Below are 21,670 nucleotides of genomic sequence, written 5' to 3' on the forward strand. Positions count from 1 at the left end.
AAAGTTCTACAAAACATTTTTAAATGGAACAAACCACACTTAAAGCATCAGCAACTTTAAATGTTAATTTGTTCACTGGGTTAGATGTTAGATGCAGAAGCTAAACCTACACCCTATAATACAAGAACAAAACACGGGAACTAGCGCTGAACTGCTCTGGAAACACAAGAACCCCACCCAAACAGTACCACGAGTTGCATTGCTTAAAGAAAAAAAAAAAAAAAGCATCAGGACAGGAAAACATAACGTTTTTCACTTCCTCTTAATAAAAATACTGAATAAGATACAGAAAATGTATTTGCCAAGCCTCCAAGCCTACTCAGACCTGTGTGACGAGTTCATTTTCCTATTAATCTCAAAGTAAGACATAGGGAATCTCGACGGTATTTGCATAGAACAGTTCTCGTTTTCACCAAGTCCGTGCATTACGGCCCGTCCGGGCCTAACTGGAACACACGCCACGGAAATGCCGCTCAACTCCTACAACGGGATCCAACCACACACAAAGAAAAAGAGCATCGATCCGCTTTCCCGCAACGATCTGTTTAAACAGAATAAAGTCATTTAGCAGCTCGCAGTTGCCTCCTCGGCCCCCACCCCGCACCCCCGGCAAACCCTCGCTGGAAACGCCGCAACCTCCTGGCCCAGAAGAACAACCCCGCACAGCGTGTTGTCTCCCTCTGCGGCTTTAACGTCAGTGAGACGCCGCCGCAGCGGCTCCGGGGGCACCCACAGCCCGGGGGCCGCCGCGGGGGCCGAAGCGGAGAGGGGGCGGCACGGAAAGCTTCCCCCACCGCCACCACACCCCAAGCGGCTACACCCTGCGGATGGGCGGAGAGCAAAGAGAGAAGCGAGAAGGTTCTCTCGGCGGCGGCGGCGCGCCGGGGGCGGGGAGGCCCGGCGGGCGGGGGAGGCGCGGGCTCTCCCCGGCGGCCGCCGCCGCCTTGGCTTGGGCTGCGGCCAAACCGCGCAGGAATGCGACGCGGTCACGTGACCCCCGGCGGACGTGCGGCTGCCGCCCGTCTCCAGGGAGGCCCTGCGCCATCTTGGACTGACGCAGTTACAAAAGCCAAGGCGCGGGCTGCTCCTCTCCTCGCTCGTCCTCCCCTCCCCTTTCAGTCCTCACCCTCCTCCTCCTTCTTCCCCCCGACACCCCATCTCCTCTCCTCACAGCGCTGGCGCCGTGCGGGAAGGAGTAAAGCGACAGAAGCCTCTTGTCCTGCCCCTTTTTTTTCTTGCTTTTTTTTTTTTTTTCCGTTTTTCACCGGCTTCTCGGGGATCCCCCGCCCGTCACGTCCTCCCTCGCGCTGGGATCATGGCGCCCGTTTTCTCCCTTTGCACCAGCCTCCCCCGGCGGCTCCCGGCCCTGCCCCGCTGCGGCGGCCCCTGCTGCAGGATGATGTCAGCGCGGGCCAATCGGGGCGCGCCCCGCCAGCCTGGCCGTTGGCTGCCGCCGGGGCCCCGCCCCCGCCCGGCCCCCGCTGCGGAGCCGCAACCGAGGCGGGGGGGAGGGAAGGGGAGTAAGGAAAGAAGAAAAAAAAAAAAAAAAGAAAAAAAAAACCACCACACAAAAAAAACGACAACCAGACCCACCGAGCCGCCAGCCGCCATTTCGCGCAACAACAGGCAGAACCCGAGCGAGCAGCCCCAGCCAAACGCCCTAAGGAGAGAGAGAGAGAAAGAAACAAGAGACACACGCACAGAAGAGTTAGGCAGGAAAAAATACCCATAGACTCCGCCGTGATCACAAGACGTTTAATCGCCCCCCTCCTCCCTCAGGCTCAATGCCCCCATCGCAGCCGCCGCCTCTGCGTCCAAGCAGCCAGCAGATCCCTTCACCTCGGCTCCCTCCTGCCGCAGCAGCAGCTGTTTAGAGCCCCAAACTCTCCCTGCCCAAGGTCCTGGGGAACTCTAGGCTATGGCGCTGCCGCTAACTCGCTTCTCCGGTCACCCGCTCGTGGCGGCTCCATCGAGGCAGGGTAAGAGCTGCCAGCCCAGCTTTTATCTGGTGCCCCGCGTTTGCGCACTGACGGAGGCTCGCTCAGCCCCTGGTGGGCGTCGAACCAAACCCCAGCCGCCGCCTCCCCTCCCTCCACCGGCCGCAGCGCCGGAGGGGCCGAGGCCGGGCGCGGCGGGAGGCAGAGGGGCTCGGTGCGAGCCCCCAGGGGCTGGGCGAGTCGGACCGAGACCCAGGGGGGAGTGAGGCTCTCTCGCTGTTTCTCCCGCTCCCCGCAGACATCAAACGCCTCGGGTTGCTGCCGTACCGCTCGCTTTAAGGAAAGCGACTTCCCCCGCCCTTATCTATGAGCCTGGAAGGCTGCGGGTGGACGCTCGGCCTCGAGCGTGTTGCCGGCAGGCGAGGTTCGGGCGGCACCCCTGCAGCCTCAGCCAACCTCCCCCCTGCTCCTGCCCTTCTCTCGCCCCCGAAGCGCGGGATCCAGCGGGTCCTCTCGCTTATGCGCGTATTTCGCGGCGAAAATTTTACTTCTGGGGTCGAAATTTCTCACAAAGAACCGTTGTGCCACGAGGGGCGGGGGAAGCAGCCGAGCTGCGGCGCTCCCGGCTGCTCGGGGGGCGCAGCTCTGAGCCGGGCGCTCAGAGGTTTGCGAGCCCCGAGAGCGCTGCCCTCTGCCGCGAAAACCTTTCTTTCGCTCCTCCTTGGTTTTACGCCGTTAACCCCAGAATCCAGATGCCCCTTAATTCCGCCGTGGGTGCCGCTCCCCGGCGCCGGCCCCTCCAGACCCGAGCCCTTCAGCGCAGCGCGTTGCAAAATGGACACTGAGGGCTCGGCGGGCGCGGGCTGCGCTGCCGGCCCGTAAGCAAAATGGCGGCTCTTTGGCTTCGCGTCGGTAACCCGGCCCCTGCCAGGCGGGGCGGGTGAGCCCGTGCGAGGGGAGGGAGGGCAGAGCCGACGCCATTTTCCCAGAGAGAGGCAGTGACATAGAAGGGAGCGTAGGAGGCTGAAAGGAGGGAGACACGGGAGCGGCGGCAGCAGCGGGGTTTGTACGCAGGTCCCGAGGCAGAGGCGCTTCCCAGCCGGTCCCCGCAGGGTTCTGCGCGCTGAGCTAGGCTTGGGGGGAGGGGGGGTGTCCTCTTCCCTTTCTTTCCCTGGTCTCTTTCTCCCGGAGAGCCTGCGGAGGGCTGAGTCCCGCCCGGGGCAGGGACATCCGCAGTGGGGCTGTGGCACCGCTTTCGTCGGGGTAGAGAAGGGGCTCGGCCGAGGGGTCCTGCTGCCTGGCCTGTGACTATTCCAGGTGAGTCTGTGCCGATTCCCGGCGAGTTCGGGGGGGGGGGGGGGGAGGGGTTGGGAAGGGGAAGGGGGTGGCGAACAGGGGGCTCAAACGCGACGGGAGCGCCTCGTCGCCCTCGGTGCGGGTACAACTCCTTCCCACCCTGAAACGGGCTTAAATTTCGCTTCAGTCCCCTGGAATTCGGCTTTCCTTTTGTGGGGTTTGCTTGAAAATGGCAGGCTGTCGCTATATCTTGTGAATATGGCGGGTTACTGTAACTGGAGGAGCCGAGGAGAATTTTTTGGCAGTTATGCCAGATTTATGCATTATGTTTGGAAAAAGAGCCAGAAGGGGCTATTATGCGACAGCGTGCTCTTCTTTAGACCGGTGGTTTTAGGAAGGGATTTGTGTGTTATGGGGACTGCGTATTGAGTTCTGTGAAGCTTAGGGAAGCCTATTCTCTTCCTCCATCCTGTATATTTTCGCTTTGTGATACTAAAATGGCTCGTTATAGGCCTAATCTCTCTGCCTTCCACACCCCCGCCTCCTTTCCTCCTTCCCTGCTAATATCTCCGTTTCGTGGTGTAACCTGGGCAAACGGAGAGCAGCCCTCAAGAGTTTCTGTGCCGAATTAAAAGGGGATCGTTCTCTCCACCCCCTTCCTTGAGGGTGTAAGTAGTGATATTGGTGTATCCCTTTCTTGCTTTAGTTTCTGCAGCCGGCGTTCGCGTTCCTGGGCTGTCGTATTTCAGCCTCTTCAAGAAATAAGTGTCGGTGGAGCAGACCCTATTGCTGCAGACATAGGGGTGGAGAAACAAACGGCTGCCTGTGTTGGACTAAGTAGGGTAGAGAAACATAATATAGCCTGATTATAAAGGTCCTGTATTCCCCCTTACTCGGCCATTAGGGACCGTGCCGTGTCTGAAAGCCCTGAGGTCCCTAAAATGGTACACACTACGTGTCGTTGAAAGCAGAACTTCAGTGCTGCAGCTAGATTTAGGAATGTTTCAGTCTGAGGTACTGTAAATAATAACGAAACGTTTTTGTTATTCAGGGCTCAAATCGAAGAAAAGAAAGGGATATCCACGGCTGTACTTAAAACGCATGACTAATTGATTATTATCATTGCACTTTTGAAGTTACTTTTCAAAAAATGTGGAGCAAATTTTTTAATTTCCCTCTTTTGTCCTTTAGAGATTCTAAAAATGGCGGCCTCAGGCTGATGTTGTGGTAATCTAATCAGCTCGGGTCCTCCACACCCCATGCAGTGCGTTTGTCTGCAGCATATTAGAGTCTTATTATGTTTAAATGAAAAGACTGTTCCCTTCAAATAACGTACAAAACATCTCTTGACTTTACAGCGATTTAAAAATGCTGTGTTCCAGCTGATTAATTTTATTGGTTATGTGTGTGAAAGGCAAGTGAACGAGACCACTCTCGTCGGGGAAAAGGGGGGTGTAAGGAGGCAACGGACTCGAGCAGCTTCTTTGAGGGGTGTGTACGGGTTGCTATGAGGTAATATATGTGTTGGTTTAATAATTTGGAAGAGCTGCTGTGCTTGTGATGGGTACTGTACATCTGGCCATCTTCTTATTGACATAAAAGCAGTAATATTTATTAAAATAAGTAGTGGATTAAGATCACTAAATCAGTCAGCTAAATTCTTTGTGGAATCACATTTGTGTACACCTTCCAGGAAATACCTTTGCTGGACATCGGGGTAGTAATTCTACGTATTCGTTAAGAATACTGAAAGAACCTAACGCTCATGGAAATAATGCATGTGAGGTTGTAACCTGTTAAAACACAGAATTTCTTCTGCCACCATGTAATTTTGGTATTATATTTTTTCTTGAGTTTATTTTTTATATTGCTGTATAAATTGTGTATGGGGTAACAGGTATACCAATACTGAAGGAAAGCAGTTCCTAACCTCTAATTTTTTTCCTAAATGAAATGTGAACCTTTTAGTATCACCACTATAAATATGTTTGGGTGGGGGAAGGGAGGTCACAAGGATTTATTATTTGGTAGTTGGTGTAGCGTACTCTTAAAAACTACAGAGGCTGCAAACTACATGTTTTAAGTAATAAAAAAAAATTTTTTTTTTTGCATGCTTGTCTTTAATCTTGTCCTTGGTTTAATGAAGTATGAATTCATGAATTCCTGTTATAGTATAACTTCGGAACGTTCTGGATTTAAACAGTTGAAAGTGAAGTATTGCAATGGCAAAATTGTCTTCAGTCTCTGAAGAATTTTAATTAAGATACCATTTAGAAGCACTGGTGTGTGGTTTAAGGTGTACCTGAAGTTGAACAAAAAGATAGTAAGAGTTTAAGAGTATTGTTAATGCATGCCTCTCCTGTGTTTTGAGACGAAAGGCTGACTGACTTTAACCACCTAGTGATGTGTTAATAGTCCAGTAATGCATGCTCCCCTCATACCTTCCTTATTTATGCATTTGATTTTTTTTTTTAGTAAACTGTGTCTCACTCTCTTTATTAAAAACTACACCAAGCAGATTCTAAGTAGTGTGAATGTGGGTCTTTTTGAAAACCTTTTGCCTTTTTCTTTCTCTAGGTTTAAAGCTCCTGTTCTTGTGAATAATTCTTTTAACATTATTACTTAGAGGACTACACAGCTCTGCAGTCTAACTTCCTGGCCTCGGTCGTGTTCTTAAGCATACATCTGATTCAAGATTAAAATTAAAGGAAACTAATTTTAACTTCACAAAAAGCAATTTTTGGGGGCAGAAAATGAAATAAACCCAAAAATTGAAATACTCGAATTTTACAGCTTATCTTACAGATTGCAAATTTTATGCATGAAGAACCTCTTGGGAATTTTGAGATCTTCCAGAGTTTTCCTGTATGAGTTTTAGTGAGTCAGTTTGCCTTTGTGACTCAGTTTCTCTATTTGTGAAAACAGATCTGAGATTTGTTTTAAGGAGACAATATTACAAAGGAAATTATACCTTTATTCCTTTTAACTCCATTGATGTTGATATGTTAAAGGTGTATTCATAAAAAATGAAATACTCTCCCAAACTAATAAAAACTTTTTGAAAGAGGAAAGATTTGAAATCTGAATGTCTTTTTTTTTCAAGAGACCTTTCTGATTTACAAACATTGTGTTACAAATGGAATTATACAGACTGTAGTTCTAAAACCATATATGTATTTTCAAGCTTCTCATATTGGAAGGAAAACTCTGCTTAACTGTCAGTTAGCCTTTTGGGTGAGCTTTTTTTGCCATGTAGGAAATATCAGAGGGAAAATAATACTGGCTTTTTAGACTACATCTAGGGAAAGTTTCTCTTAGCATCGAAATTCAGATTACTTTTAGGAGTTGCATTACCTCATATATTTGGTAGAGTTTCAACGCACACAACTGTTAATGCTCTGTTGGAAAACAATGAATAGAGAAATTGGTGTCACACTGAAAGCTGTAGCATTTCGAGTCCTGACCTTAGTTTGGTATAAGGACAGTCTTAATTTTGCATGCATGCTAACACTAATTTTAGTAAGGACTATTTGTGGGACTTAGTTAAGGAGTGGTGTGCGTAATTGTAAAATCGTGGCATTGTTCTAAATAGATGAATGTAAATGAAGGTTTAATGAAAGTATTATGCTTTTTTCATTTAACGCTATAACAAAATTTAGTAGGAGGGGTGTGTAGATTGGTGAAGATGGAAAATAAAACCCAAATCAGACTTCTGGAGAGATCTGAAGGAAGTCCATCTATGTTATTGGCCTTGTGACTTCCATATAAATGAGCATTTGTGAATCTCTCAAAAGCAAATTTTGTTGGACAGTGTTTTTGGAACAGGTACAGTGTTTAAATGTTTCCACTGTGCAAACAGTAGTTTTGATTTATTGCTAAGAATGAAACTTAAGACATCTCTAGAAAAAAAAAAGGTGTTACATACGTAGAACATGTATTAAGAAAAAAATACTTTATTCTTCAAAATTATGGGTTCTTTAAAGTATTAATTGCAGTGGCGTTTTGAATGGTGTGCCCTGATTATTTCTGAGTACCTCAGAGTTCACATTTCTTAGTAACCAAAGTATCATACCCAGAAAAGTTAACCTAATCTCCTTGAGGATGTAGAATTCTGCTCGTGACCTTCATACCACAAAAAAACCTGCTATAGTTATGTTTGAAGACAAAACTGCTATTACCTTTAAGGCATAATAATCAACTTATTTAAGAATAACTTGTTATGGTTTCATAAACTTGCTAAGAGATACTGGTGTTAATGTGGCATTAATGAAACAGGCAAGATTTTAAGCTTCGCTGGTTGTTAGAGAATTCTAATAATTCAGGTTATCTGTAAACCCTTGAGGACAGTTTTGTACTAAGTGGGGTTTTTTAACATGCTTGATTTAAATGCTTTGTTATCTTTATTTTCTTAAATAAAAATATTTGTTAAGAACTATGGTAAATCAGTGTCCGCTCAAGGTATGCATTTCAAAAGTACAGTCGAGGAATATATTGAAGTAGCACAGAGACTGCATTCTGTGCAAGTAAAATGTGTTTGTTAGTTTTGTGTGTTTTATTTGGAGTACGCACTCTAGTGTGATAGTTCATATGCTGCTTAGATGGAGATGTAGTGTCATAAAAATTGGGTGAGACTTGCAAGGGACCAGTGGTTTTGCAAATCAGGCGAAATATGGGAGTGCCAAAATAGTATTGGTTTTAGTTTTAAGTTAACATTTTCAGTGGGTGTAGATCTTATAAGGTCATAGTGAAGGCTCAGGTTTAGAGAGCCTTTTATTTTTATTTTATTCCCGTTTGTAGTTGCTTTGTGTATTGTTCTGTGCTATCATAGTCTAGGTAATCATTCACTTCTATATCTTTATCTTCAAAATAATTTACCATCAGGTTCAAAGACAAGATGATAAGAGTTGATTTTAATGGCATTATTGTACTTTATATTGCAGTTTAAGAAGGAGGACCTATAATCCGTTGTCCACTGTTGGTTATTTCATCAGTCGTAGAAAGCGATGAAATGAATATGCTATAGTTACAAAATGAGGTTTTAAAATGTATGCAGTGTGGTGGGTTTGGATCTTTTACCTTGAGAAGGTCTGAATATTTAAACTGGTTTGGTGCTTCATTACTCTTAACTCTTCTAACTTGACTAGGTCTAAAGATACTTTTCTTTAATAGTGGGCGATGTTCTTAACTTGCCTTGAGTAGGCAAAAGGAGCTAACTCCTAATGTATGGTTATGACGGGGCTATGTTTAAAACCTATCACAAGACAGATGATATTCCAAGTCTAGACAGTTAATCCTGTCTTAACTGTTGGTTTAAAGAAACTTTTCCAATAAGGAATGTTTTTAGTAGGTTCTGTTAAACTGAGGGTGAAGACCTGAGAATTACAGCAACTTATTTAGAGCTTTTGGGGAAGGTATAGAGATTTCTCCTCTCATTTCATTTCCAAACGTATCTTTCTAGAACTGTGGAAGAAACATGGATACTTCAGTATTTTTTTTATCACTTATATATATATTTTACTAGTTACAAGGATTGGTTTCCTCCCTTAGATGCTTCACCAAGTAATCCAGCTAATTGCTCTGGATTTTTGTTTGGTTTGGGTTTTTTTAATTTTTGCTTAGGCTAGAAATGCTTGATGGGAATCTTACTCTTTGGTATCATTATGCAGGATTTTTGTGAAAGACTGTGGTAGTTTTTTATCATGTTCATTCTCTACTATTTTTGACTTTACAATCACATCTTCTGTACTGAAGAAATAAAAGGCAGATTGCTTTTTTTTGTGACAGTGGTGTTAAAAGTTAAAAGCTGTGTTTTGGGCTTCCACTGCTGGACAGAATTTCTTTATTATGTTTGTTCTAAGATTACTTATTTAGTGTATTTGTTACTAGAATTAAAAATTAATACTGAGATCTCCTTTGAAAACACAAGTGTACGAGGTTACAAGTGCATAGAATCTAAATTTCTTAATGTGAATCAGACAATATAGTTTTGCAAGATAATTGCAATTGAAAATGAAATGTTTTCTGTTTCCTTGAAAGTACGAAAGATTTTGATCTTATCCTTCTGGTTTTTTGTCTGTCCTTGAACATGACATAGTCCCTCCCTCTGTTCCCTCACCCTCTCTTGCCCCCTTTTTCCCCAAATCTTCATAAAGAGCATTAAAATATTACCAAGAAATATATTCCAGGTTGAACTTCGGTTAAAATTACATAAAAGAACTCTTTTAACTGCTAGAAAGAGTTGAAGTTTCTGTTTGAAAGAGCACAACTTTATCTTGTTTGTGTTTAGATTCCTGGGCATAAACTGTAACGAATGGGTGAATATCTACAAATTACTACCACAAGTGTTAAGTAGAAGCGCTGTTGTGCTGTTCTTGTAAGTCAGATACCACTGATAAGACAGGGAACTAGTTTTTGGAATCTATTTTGACATGTTTTCACTCAGGTAGAAGTTTGTTTGGCTGAAATTTCAGGCTTCGAATAAATCCAAAGAATTTACTGCTAGTGTAGTAGGTATGTAATAAAGAACAGTAGGCTCACAAGTCTTGCTAAACAGCATAGAAAAAAGGAGTTAATTGTTCTACTTGATCTCATGAAGTCAATAAAACATTTAGATTGTTGAAAGCAATACCTGTGTGCATTTGTAGCCACATCTTCCCGCACCTCCCCAAAAGCCTTACTACTTCTTGGGAAGAATGTTGGGCCTTAGAATTTATACCTTCCGGTGACTGACTCAGCATGAGGTTTACCATTAGCCCTTACAGTTGCAGACATGATTTACAGAGTATTCTTACAGAATGTCGACTGTATGTACTTGCAGAATCACTTTGTATTTTGATATCCTTTTCAAGGATAGTAAGGTAACATATAAATAATTAAATCATTTTTTTGAGAATAACTGGTAACTCACATGCAGGCAGCAATGGTTATTTACCACTTTGGTAGATGGAGAAAAATGCAGTAAGACAGCATATACAAAAAATGACTTAAAACCAGGATATTTGTACTGGGAAACTGCTTCTTTTCTTAACCTTTGAATATCTGTTGTAAAGAAATTGTACATCTGAGTGATATCGTATAACGCACTAATGTTAGGTAGTTCATGTGTAATTCTCCAAGCAATAAGCAATACTGCTATCAGAAAGTAATTTTTTTCTCCTGCTCTTCTTCATGTGCTGTACTTGACTTGTACTTTACAATTCCTTGACTCTCTATCTCAAATAATTGCTATTTTTTTAATGGTTAGGCCTTTCTGTCTGGTTTCAGAAGTATGGCAGATGTTCAGTAAACTTGGATACAGAAAAGGACTGACGGTTAATTTCCAATTTTGGGATTTTGTTTCTCTAAATATAAAACCCAAAATTGGTAAGCCTGGTATTTTTCTGTATACCACTGCTTCTTTGATAGATTCTGGTCAATAAACTAATTCTCACTCTTTCTGTAACTGCATTTGCCTTTACCTTCTACCACTATTTTTTTTACCTTCTGCCACTCGTTCTTTTTCTCTTCCTAGCCCTGTATTTTGTTTAACTTCCACTGAGAGAAGAAAAGGAGGAGTGAAGACAGAGACGAGGTAAGGGGAACTCTTCCATGTTTTGGTATAAATATTTGAGGAAGAGAGATCACTTTCCATCAGTTCTTCAGGAATATAGAAGAGAAGCACCCTTGGATCAGATAGTAAAGGGAAGGTGGTCTGTGGCCAGTGGAAACTAGCTCTTCTGTATGGCAGAAACTTTGCTGACTGACTGATTCTAGGTTTATTCTTAAAAGAGCAGCTTTCTTTCCACTGACTAAAGTTGGTGTAATGCATGTAACAACCTGTATACTGAAGAATTGACAAGATCGCAGAGTGGTAGAAATTGGAAGGGACCTCTGGAGATCATCCAGTCCAACCCCCTCTGCTAAAGCAGGTTCACCTAGAACAGGTTGCTCAGAAACGTGTCCAGGCCTGTTTTGAATATCTCCAGAGAAGGAGACTCCACAACCTCCTTGGGCAGCCTGTTCCAGTGCTCTGTCACCCTCACAGTAAAAAAGTTTTTCCTCATGTTGAAGTGGATTTCCTGTGTTCCAGTTTATGCGTGTTCTCCTGTCCTGTAGCAGGACCACTGGAAAGAGTCTGGCCACATCCTCTTGATGCTTTCAAGCATGGAAGCTCAGTATTTTCAGTGTATGAATTTTGAATACTGTGGAGGAGGCACGTCTTTTTCCTTCATTGTTCTAGATCCCGAGCTCAAGATCAGTTCATGAAGTCTGGCTGCCATTCCAAACATGGCAGGTCTTTGCTGAATGTAAAATTCTGCGTTTATTGTATCAGGTTGCTTTTAAGTATGCTGATGAACTCTTTACTTCACCATGCTTGTTCTTACTTTGTATTGTCCCTGGATTAGAAGCAGAGGAGGAGGAGCCTTACCCTGTAATAGTTCGGCTGTAATAGCTGTGTTTCTTAAATAAGTTGGTCTGACTACAACCAATAACTTAAAACAGAATTTGGTAGTTAAGAACTCGGAAGCCTTGAGATCTCTGAAACTTAATGAAAATCAAAAAGAGGATGGAAAGGGGCAGCTCTGTGAACAGTGTCCTGGGAAAAGCAGGGAAGGAAGCATGAAGATTTTAGCTGTTTTATGTTCTGTGGTGACAGCTGCCGCATATTACTACAAACCAGCAGTAGATGTATGGGGTTTGTGTAGTTTTTCTGGTTTGTGAAAGAGGTTGTGTGAGGAGGAGGGGGTGAGGTGGACCTGACTACTGACAGTGGTGTAGGTCAGTGTGGATGGCATAGGTGGTTTTTGAGGGGCTTGTAAGTGAGACCAGGAACAGTTAATACTGTGATGGAGAAGATACTGGTACCAGAGGGATGTAGAGAATCTTAGATAAGTAGGAATGTTTGGACCCGAACTACAAATACATAGAAAAATGGGTTTATTTTAGAAGAAATTGTTTTTTGATGCAATTTACAGGAGTTGGTCATTAATGGGTCCTAATTTGTGTATTGTATTTGAGAATGTCTGCTGTGTCTTATTTTTGCATACTACCCATTTTTGTTTCAGCACAAATTTGCAGTAGACTGCTGACTTACCTGTTGGCTTTCCATAGAGAGCAGCAATTGGTAGCAAAGGTCTGAATTTGGACTGATAGTTGTTGCTAAGTCTGCATGCATCGTACTGCAATGGCAGTGGTGTAGTGTTTGGAAGTTGGATATCCCTCCTAATCTCTTCGCAAAATCTATACCATGGTGGAGCATATTGGGGGAAACAGAGGAAGAACTTCCTTGTGGGTAAGATTAGCAACTTATTTTTGTATTCTGCTTCTAGATATGATAAGTTGGGTTCTCTCCTTAGAAATGGCCAGTAATAAATAAATACTCAGATTACTTTATGCTACGCATGTATTCACTAGGTATATTTTTCTAGGTTTCTTGGTGTGGATACATATATATATGTGTATATGCACACAGAGTAGTTCACTGTTTTGGGGGGTATCTAGAGTGTACCATGAAAATGTCAGTTTCTGTCACTGGTTTTACAAATAACTCTTGTATAGAGAAGACAGGGGTGTTCAGAGCTGTTGTTCAAAGCAGGAGTTCAGCAAAACATTAATGTTTTTTAGAAATAAATCTTATTAATGTTTTTTTCTCTTTCTTCCTATAAGTCCCTTCCCTCAATTAAAAGAAATTCTAAAGTAAAAAAAGAAGGGGGGGAGGGTAGGTGGAGATTCTAAGCAGGGAAACCAAGAAGGATAACTCAGTTTGTCATCTCTGTGATTGTTCAGGACAGTAGTTTCACATTGGATTTGCAGACTACGGTATGCTGTATTGATCGGTGCGTTTTTACTTAGAAATTTCTCCTGTACAGGTTGTGCTAGAGCATAGGTGTATCACCTTCTCTTAGATCTGTTCTTTTGCGTTTCTTTGTGGGAAGGGTAGTTCCCACAACCACAGGTTAAAATTGTTGGTCTGTAAACCTGAAGGAAGGCATGACAAGAATTGCTTTTGCTAATGATTGCAAAACGTTTATACACATCTGATGTAATTGCAGGGGGGAAGAGGAAGACATTAAGATTGTGTGTTGAATAAAAGGCAACTTATGCACGGAAAAATCTTCTAAGTGTTTGTCCTCTACCTTCTGTGTTTCCCCTTTTCCAGTATATGTAGTAGGCTTGATTTGGTGCCTCTCAATTTTAAGGTGCTTAACCAAGTTCCTGTGTGCTCTATTGAATACAGCACTTCAAATATGTTTTTATCCACCTCCTGTTACAAAGAAAGCATTTTAAGGGGAAGGAAGGCACCAGCACATATTGTAGAGTGTATTTCCCGGTGTGGTAAGAAAATCAGAAGAAATGCTACCTTTTGGTTGTGTGTCTCTCTTACCTGAGGTGACTTCTATAAACAGCTAACGCCAAGATCAGCAGGAGTCAGCAGAGGCCTGAGAGCAGTAGTATGATCTCTGAAATCTTTGCATCTTGCCTGAAAGACCCTGCTGAGATGGGAAACTGTAGTTAGTTTCAGAGTGATGCTGTGTTGCTCTGGGGCCAATGTGGACCCACAGCAGCATAAATTTCTCCTGGGAGCAAATGAAAGTTACATAGTGTTCTGTGAGTACCGGTAGATTGCTTTTGCATTCAGATTGACTTGAGGTGGCAACCAGATTAGCATCGTGTGCTGGTTGAACTAAAAGCTCTTGCTTGACTCGACTGTCATGCAACTAGTCAATGTATTTTTCATCTGAATAATTTTTATCTGTAAATCTGATAACTCTTCTCTGCCTCTCCTCTTCATCTGTTGTCCATGCACAGTGGAAAACAGACTACAGATAACACTTTGTTGCAGCAGTTTCATCTGTTTGCTTCAGTAAGCTTCAAGATGGATTTGTACGTATCCTTTAAAAACAAACTTTCAGAGTGCACACGGTATATATATACCTAAATACTGCTCCAGGAAATGGTTACTGATTTTTTGCCTGTAGTTAAAGGGTGTGAGGTAGTGGGTTTACCAATACTCTTTCTTTAGCAAAGGAGAGCTGCTGTGCTTGTGCTCAGGGAAAATTAAGCTCTACTTAAACACGGGGTGAAATGCCTGTTTCTCCTTAAGCTGCGAAACAGACTGCAATTTCTCAGATACTCAGGAGTGATAATTATTCTCAGATGTTTCAGTTAATTAGCAAAAATATGGATAGATTATCACTTTCACCGGTGTAGTAATATGTATCTAAAGTTATGTAATTTTGCTTTTAAGGAAAGGCAGTTGGCATATGCAGGTAGGTTACAAGACTTTTATTACTTTTTTCCCCTCTGGTCATGTATATTTTGTGTGCAGACCTTGTGAAGATGCAGTACAGACACAGTATAGAGATAGTAGTTTCGTTAGTGATAATACCACTTTCTGCAGTGATATTAGTTAAAGATTACGAGGTCAAATTGCATGCATCAGTATAAAATCTAAATAAATCTTAGCTTAAACCAGCGCCGTTTCCTTTCATGAAATACTCAGCCTCTCTATAGGTTAATCATAATTAGATTTTTCTGCCTTATACTTCTGCTCTGTGTTTAGGGACGCCTTGGTAATTCTTTCTGCAGAGGCATTCTGTTATGAGTTATCCAAGTCTTGACATTTACAAACTGGGTAACTACTACTTTTTTTCCATATTCTGATTGTTAACAGGTGGTGACTGATAGTAGCTATTGCTAGAAAAAAAAATATTGAAGAACTTCAGGTGTATATTGAAGGCTATTTTTGTAGTGCCTAGTGGTATGAGAAACTTGAACCAATTCAGTGATTCACTTATTAAAATCAGTGTAGTGTTCTGTGGGTGTGGAGGATTCTTAGGTTCGAGCTAAGAAATAATTTAATGACAAGCTTAGTTCACTATTTCATTGTTATCTCTTTATAAACTAGAAAACAAATTTTGTATTGCACCTTACTTTGAATTTTGTTCCCAGCTTTTATAGTGGATGTTTTTTCCCCAACTTTGAAATGCTTTTTGTCTCAAATATCTATCCCATGACAACAGAATCTGGGAATTGATTTATGGGGAAGGACGGACAAGGAACAGTGACGTTCTTTGTGTAAAAGTCTGTCAGATGTACTAGGAAGAATAGTAAAAATAGATTTCTTCTTTTTGGTTTTTTTTTCCCCCCCTCCTTGGTTTTTGTTGTGTTAAGGGCATGTATGGATTAAAAAAACCCCACAAAACAAATTTAACCCCCCACCTTGTTGTAATAAGTGCATGATATTATCTTGATGTATTGATGTACTTTTAGGATTCTTGTTATCATTAAAGCAAAAGGTTGTTACTGGTGCTGCGGCCACCTCTTACCTTTGATTTTTGTGAAAGGTTTTGCATCTGCACCCAGATGAGAGCTTTAGTATTGTTAGATGTGCAGCATATGTTCTTGCAGGCTTCCTAGTCCTATTGCCTCTTCCTCTCCTTAAGAAAGGTTAAACCTCTCACAGAGGTGAGCTACCAATGTAGCATATAACCGTGTGAGTTGTACCTTTCCCAGTACTGCAAATAGTATTTGGTTTCTTCTGGCTTGAAAAATTTGCTTCAGTATTAATATAAATGAAGGTAAGTCAGAGTTCTCTGATAAAGTTTATATTGTTACTTTCTGTTTGAATGTGAGCATTGGGAACCCGGTTTCTGATCCATAAAAGAAAATAAAAGTAATAACATCATTCAGTCATAGACTAGTTTGGGTTGGAAGGGACCTTAAGGATCATCTAGTTCCACCTCCCACTGGATCAGGTTGCTCAAGGCCCCATCCAACCTGGCCTTGAACACTTTGGGGATGGGACATACACAGCTTCGCTGGGCAACCTTTTCCAGTGTTTTACCATCATCATCAGGAATTTTTTCCTAATGTGTAAATCTTCCCTCCTTCCAATTTATAGCCATTATTATAGCCATTAAGTGTTAAAAAAAACCCCCAAACTTATGTCTTCTTAGGGGGAAAAAAAGCAAGCAAGAAAAGAGGCAGAAGAAACTTACATGGAAAATGCCATAGCAGAGTGTCTGGGCTCTTGACACTTAGAGGATGATTGATAGCTGGGATTATGAAACCTTGTTGGAGTCATCTGGATAGTTTGGCTAGACTTTCAAGTTCTTATTTTTCAAGTATACTTTCTGTCTAGGTGATCTATCATCTGCTTGTTTCCTGAAAATGTTCTGCGTAGTTTGTGATGGTCCTAAAAGAAACAAGTGTAAGGAGTGATAAAAAGACATGCTGATAAAGTAGGGCTGGAGTTCCTTTCTGCCAATATCTGATGGGATTTCATTTTAAATGTTTGGACTCTGTAGGATTAGGTTTAAAAATACTGATGCAATTTCAGGAAAATGCCCGTTCACCTTCCGATTCCAGAGTTGAGCCCTCTGTATTTGGGGGGAAGGGGGTTCTTCCACGTACCAGTGAAAAAGCTAGATTTTTCTTTTTCTGTCACACAATCTGTCTTAGAAGGACATGGCAGAAAGGAAACATGTGCTCTTCGTTAGACCACAGAATGATGTTGTGTAAGTGGAATACCTCAGGGATAATGTGTAACTGATTTTCTGTTGTTTAATGCATAAATGATGTTCTTTGTACAAAGCCACACAGAGGAATAATTTGAAATGTATTGTACTCTTGTGTTGTTAGTGCACAATTCATTAAAAAAGAAAAAGATTCTGGTATCATAAGCAAAGTGGATCATGAGAAGTATCAAATATTTTAGTCTTGATATGGCTGTTAAGTCAAAGAGCTCCTGTGTATTCTCAGGAGAGGAAAAGAGCTGCCATAGAAAAGGTAAACCAATGCATCTGAGTGGTAAAGTGTGATAAGTTTCTTGCAGGAAGTTGATCCTGTGCAAGATAAGTGCTTATACCGGACCAAACAAAACACTTTTTTGGTTTGGATTTTTTTTTTTTTTTAAGATGAAAATTGTATTTTTAAGGCAAGATCAACTTTTTAACTGTAATTAAATATAAGCAAAATTTCTTCCGATACGGTGTGTGTTTTTATCTAATGATGCTGTGGTGGCAGGGTGATAATGAAGAAAATCTGATTTATCTAAGAAATTGCCAGAGTTCTTCCAAAGCTTACAGTGTATTCACTCTAAAAGAATAGAGTGACAAAATTGGCGGTCCTCTGCTGTTGAGGTTAAGGTATGGTAGAGGAGCTGCTTTGCCCAATAAAGAGCTGATCATTGAATTTTGGAGGAGCAGTTTTTATATAGTACCTTTTAACTCTATAACCTTGAAATGAACTAGACAAACCAGTGTGGTCTTTGACTTTCACATTCATGTACTGTTTGAAGAGGACTTTCTTCAGCAGTATACTGTATATATAATCTGCTTGGATTGTAGGATGAATTCATCTCTAGCACCCTTCTTTCCACTGCTCCTGGCCAGTTACTTAAATGAAATACACTTATGGAAGCAGTTTCTTAGAAGGCCATGGGTGACAGATTGTCAGAGTTTTGAAAGAACAATGACTTGAAATAGATGAGTACTTGCAGAAAATGGAAAGTACTGTATCAGGATAGCAGATAGTGTTTTAACTGACTCATCTAAAATATCAAGCTTCAAAGGATAAGCAGTCGCTTTTAAGATAGATAAGGAAGAAAGTTCCCCAGTGGTTACATTATTTTCTATTCTGAAGTTGTCAGGTTTTGTAGTATAATGCAATAAAAGTATCTGGAATGTTTTAGTGTGTCGTGACAGTACTTCAGGTTCTGACATGACAGAAAATAACTTTCCTTCATGCCAAATCTGACATCACAGTTATGTTCATCATTGGATGGCCTGTAAGGTCACAGTTCTGTTAATAAGTGGGCATAGTGTAATAAATTTATCCTGAGTTGTCTGTCTGCTTCTCTGCTTGCATTACAGGAATTACTGAGGACGACTACTCGTAAATAATGAGCTATGTTTGTTTGAATTTACTTGTCTGTGTAGATATTGCGAGCTAGTGACTGCCTCCATTCTTCTGTACTTAACTGTAGGCGGAGGAAAAGCATTGGAGGGTTTTGTGTATGTGTGTGTTGAATACCTGAAATCTTAAGGTGGTAAAAAATAATGAGGTAGTATTATGATCCTGTTCTGCTTCCTTTAGATGAAACCACTTCTGCTTAATGCTGTTTGGCAAAATAAGTTTGAGTTCCTTGATTCTTTGATTTTTTTTCAGTGTAAATTAGTCCCTTAGAATTTTTGGGTGAGTTCTGACTAAGGCTCAAACATGTGTTTCAGTAGCTTGCAGTAGGGTAAGAAGTTTGTCTTGGCTTTGTTCCTTCCACCCCCTTTCCCCCCCTCCTTACAAGAGTGATGATGTATTTGCTTGGTCAGAGATGATGGCATTAGTTGGGCCATGCATTAGCAATTAATTATCTATACATAGCTCTAGAAAGATACACATAGCGTGCTGCTCTTATTCTGCATTACTTAAAGAAGAAGAAGCTCCAAATATCACGTGATTCTCAGATTTGGTAACCACGTCTTTCTCTGTTGACAGTGAAGGTCACTTGAGTATGTGATGATTGGGTAACCTCAGTTGTTTTGTGTAAGTCTGCAGGTGTCATAGCCCATGAGGCAGCTGTCTAAGGTGGGTTCTTCACTTCCATTAGTCTCCCAGGCATTTTTGCCAATATTAATTTCTAGTTGTTACCCTACCTGGTCAGAAGTGTTTAAAGAAAATTCAACTAAGAAAAACCACATCTCTACTAGAAGTAATTTTAAATGTTAAAAAATGTCTTTCAAAGTGAGGGTCTTGATTCCAGGCAGCGGTGTCCAATATGCCTTTTAGATCTACTTTGAAACATGCTATAATGTTTTTGAGAATTATCTAATTGCAAGCATAAAATAAAATCTTTATTCTGTATTAGTACTGCAGTTCATAGTGGAATGACACTTAGCCTATGGTAGCTCATTTGCTTAAGAATGTCAGTGGTTTCCTTTCAGTTATTGGGTAGGAGTTTGTATAATTCTTTTAGTTCATAAGACGACAACTAAATCGTAAGTTGATACTTCCTCTTAAGTTGTGGATGAGGCCATTCAAGGTTCTACCCTGTGAATAGAGTAAACTATATGGGTGGCAGAATGAATGCTCCTTTAAACTGTAAGAAGTGCTTGGGGTTCCTTTTATGCCTGATACTAAAAGTATTCTATACCTGCTTTTGGTTTAACAGGTTTTTCTGTTGTTTCCTTGGTCTTGTGCATAGCTAGTGATACAGGTTGACATTTTTTGGTATTTGATTGGAAAATGCTCAGTATTTAATCTAGGAAAGCAAGATAGTTTAATGGCCAGTTGGCCTGATTGCCTTCCAGTTCATTGTAGTTGGTAACATGCAGTGGGACCAAAACACAACTTCTGCTGTCTGGAGCAGGACTGAACTGTAGCAGGTTTAAGCACTTAAATGTGTGCCAAGATGTTTGATATTAATTGCCAGGCTTCAGTAGCAAGAATTTAGTTGAAGACTTGATACCAGCTCATACCTTAGAGATACCCTGTAGATGCCACTTCATCATCCTGAAGATACTGCCTTCATCAATAAAAGGAGCATATTCAGATTTAAGTCCACAAGAGTTCTGTGAAGTCTTTTTTATTACCCTGTTTCTCACTCGAGTCTTATTTGTTTCTTTCTTGGCAATGTAGTGTTTGGCAAGGGTGAGTGTTTGTAAAATATTATTGACTCTAAAACTGCTGGGCCTTAGTAGACTTAACTAAGGTACTACACTTTGTTCAGAAGGGAAGAGTGTATTCATTAGGGACTGTATGTGCTTTACGGCAAAATGGTATATGTTTCTGAAATTTTGTCAATTTGGAAGGAGTTTGTAGTTGTTCATTATGCTGGATTTTGCTTCAATTACTTGATCACTTGTGGAAAACCTTGTTTATATTACATTATAAAAATTCATTATTTTGCTTCTCTGTGAATGGAAGCAGCTGAGGTGCTTTCTACATCTGCTGTCCTATACTTGGTTGTGTGTTCTACCCTACTGGGTAAGAGTGGTGGGAGATTACGAGTAACTGACATGCAGGTCAGATTGTTGTGTTCACTTGTGCAAGTCAAGCAGATTGTGGCTTTGCTCTGTGACTAAAACCCGCTACTAATTCTTTTTTCATTTACTACTTAAAAAGTACAAAACACACTTCTGAATGTGGGCCCTGAAGGGTATAATATCTTCTGATGTTAACCTATTACAGAGAGGTGAAAATGCTCCTAATCATTATTGTGAATCACTAGAATTAATTTGGTTTAAAAAGATACTGAATAGAAGTTATGGCACTGTTCCTTTTTACATCCTTACTTCTTATTGTGGACATTGAAACTTGTTTTAAAGTGCAAAACAGAAGTGAGCAATGCTGTCTAAGAAATACTTGATAAATTCAGTAAACGGGGGTTTCTATTGAAATTTACAGCACTTGCACTCTTGACAGTGTAGAGCAGCAAGCAGATGTACTTGACATTCCCTAAGTCTGCCATAAAGAGAATCATTATCACCTCACTGGACATGATGAAATTTTTTTTAATCACCACATTAAATGATTTTCTCAGTTTGTAGTATTCTTAAATTTGGGCTTTCAGATTTATCACACTCACAAAATAAGTGTTTGACGTTAACTTTTAAAGATTGATGTTTTCTTTTGCTTTTGCTTGTGTAAAATAAAACCAGTGAAATAATTGTCACTGGTAAGTTAGATGTGTTGGGTGTTTTTATGATGTAAAAATTGCCTGATTTTAAGATAGAACTGACTCAGTCTTTTGTGCTTTTGTTTCTATGTTTGTTTTTCACAGGGCTTGTGGATGCACTTAGATGTTTGCAATGAGCACTGTGGCTGGCATGCCCCAGTGTTTTGGATACCAATGCATAGGACTCCGTAGTAATCGAATTTATCAGAAACGAACGTCATGAGCATAGTGATCCCATTGGGGGTTGACACAGCAGATACTTCTTATTTGGAAATGGCTGCAGGCTCAGAGTAAGTATGTGAACATAATTTGTAAGTTTTCTTTTTTTGTTGTTTTATTTTATATTTTTTCTAGTCAGTGTTTTTTGAATACAGTTGGAGAGGACTTAAGAGTCTCCTTAGTTTTATTGGATCTTTAATTACTTAACTTAATAACTTCGCCTTATTCTTAAGTCAGTTTCTTCTTCTTGAGAGAGAGCAAAAGAAAAAAAAGCTAGTGTTCTACAGATGCATATTTTTCTTGCTTATCAGATGGAGAAATACAAATGCTGCCTGGTTTTCTTTTAATACTTAAAATATTTTATCATTCAAGTTTCCCTTTAACTGTATGTAGGTATTTTTTATTTCCCGTGTTCGAATGGTGTGGTAAATTGCAAAAATGTGGTAGTCATTGGAGAAGAGTGCCCTTGTATCTGAAAGTTGGGAAGCCTAGCTTAATTAACTAATGTTATGTCTTCTCAAAGTTATTATATATTAAAAAGCTAGTAGAAATTTACTTGCTAATC

At 41.1% G+C, this 21,670-nt stretch overlaps 1 protein-coding gene and 1 long non-coding RNA gene across 7 annotated transcripts in view; one reads left to right on the forward strand and one right to left on the reverse strand.

Moving 5' to 3' along the window:
* Window positions 1-1,159: 1,159 nt before the first annotated feature.
* Window positions 1,160-2,772, reverse strand: LOC138716566 (uncharacterized). Its single transcript, XR_011336683.1, has 3 exons — window positions 1,840-2,772; window positions 1,594-1,660; window positions 1,160-1,389 (listed from the first exon to the last, which is right to left on the reverse strand). It is a non-coding gene; the product is annotated as an uncharacterized lncRNA (long non-coding RNA).
* A 179-nt stretch (window positions 2,773-2,951) lies between these two features.
* KMT2E (lysine methyltransferase 2E (inactive)) overlaps window positions 2,952-21,670 on the forward strand; it is a 59,681-nt gene continuing 40,962 nt past the window's right edge. For 5 of the 6 annotated variants that reach the window (XM_069883265.1, XM_069883310.1, XM_069883294.1 and 2 more), the window contains exons 1-2: window positions 2,952-3,254; window positions 20,992-21,176. In XM_069883265.1, the coding sequence (XP_069739366.1) occupies window positions 21,106-21,176 (71 nt within the window). In that variant the 5' untranslated portion in view covers window positions 2,952-3,254; window positions 20,992-21,105. Of the gene's footprint in view, window positions 3,255-10,743; window positions 10,804-20,991; window positions 21,177-21,670 lie in introns of all 6 variants that reach the window. The other variant, XM_069883274.1, reaches the window with a different exon arrangement.

This window comes from Phaenicophaeus curvirostris, chromosome 1 (assembly GCF_032191515.1).
Source record: "Phaenicophaeus curvirostris isolate KB17595 chromosome 1, BPBGC_Pcur_1.0, whole genome shotgun sequence".
In the NCBI taxonomy this organism is placed as follows: Eukaryota; Metazoa; Chordata; class Aves; order Cuculiformes; family Cuculidae; genus Phaenicophaeus; species Phaenicophaeus curvirostris.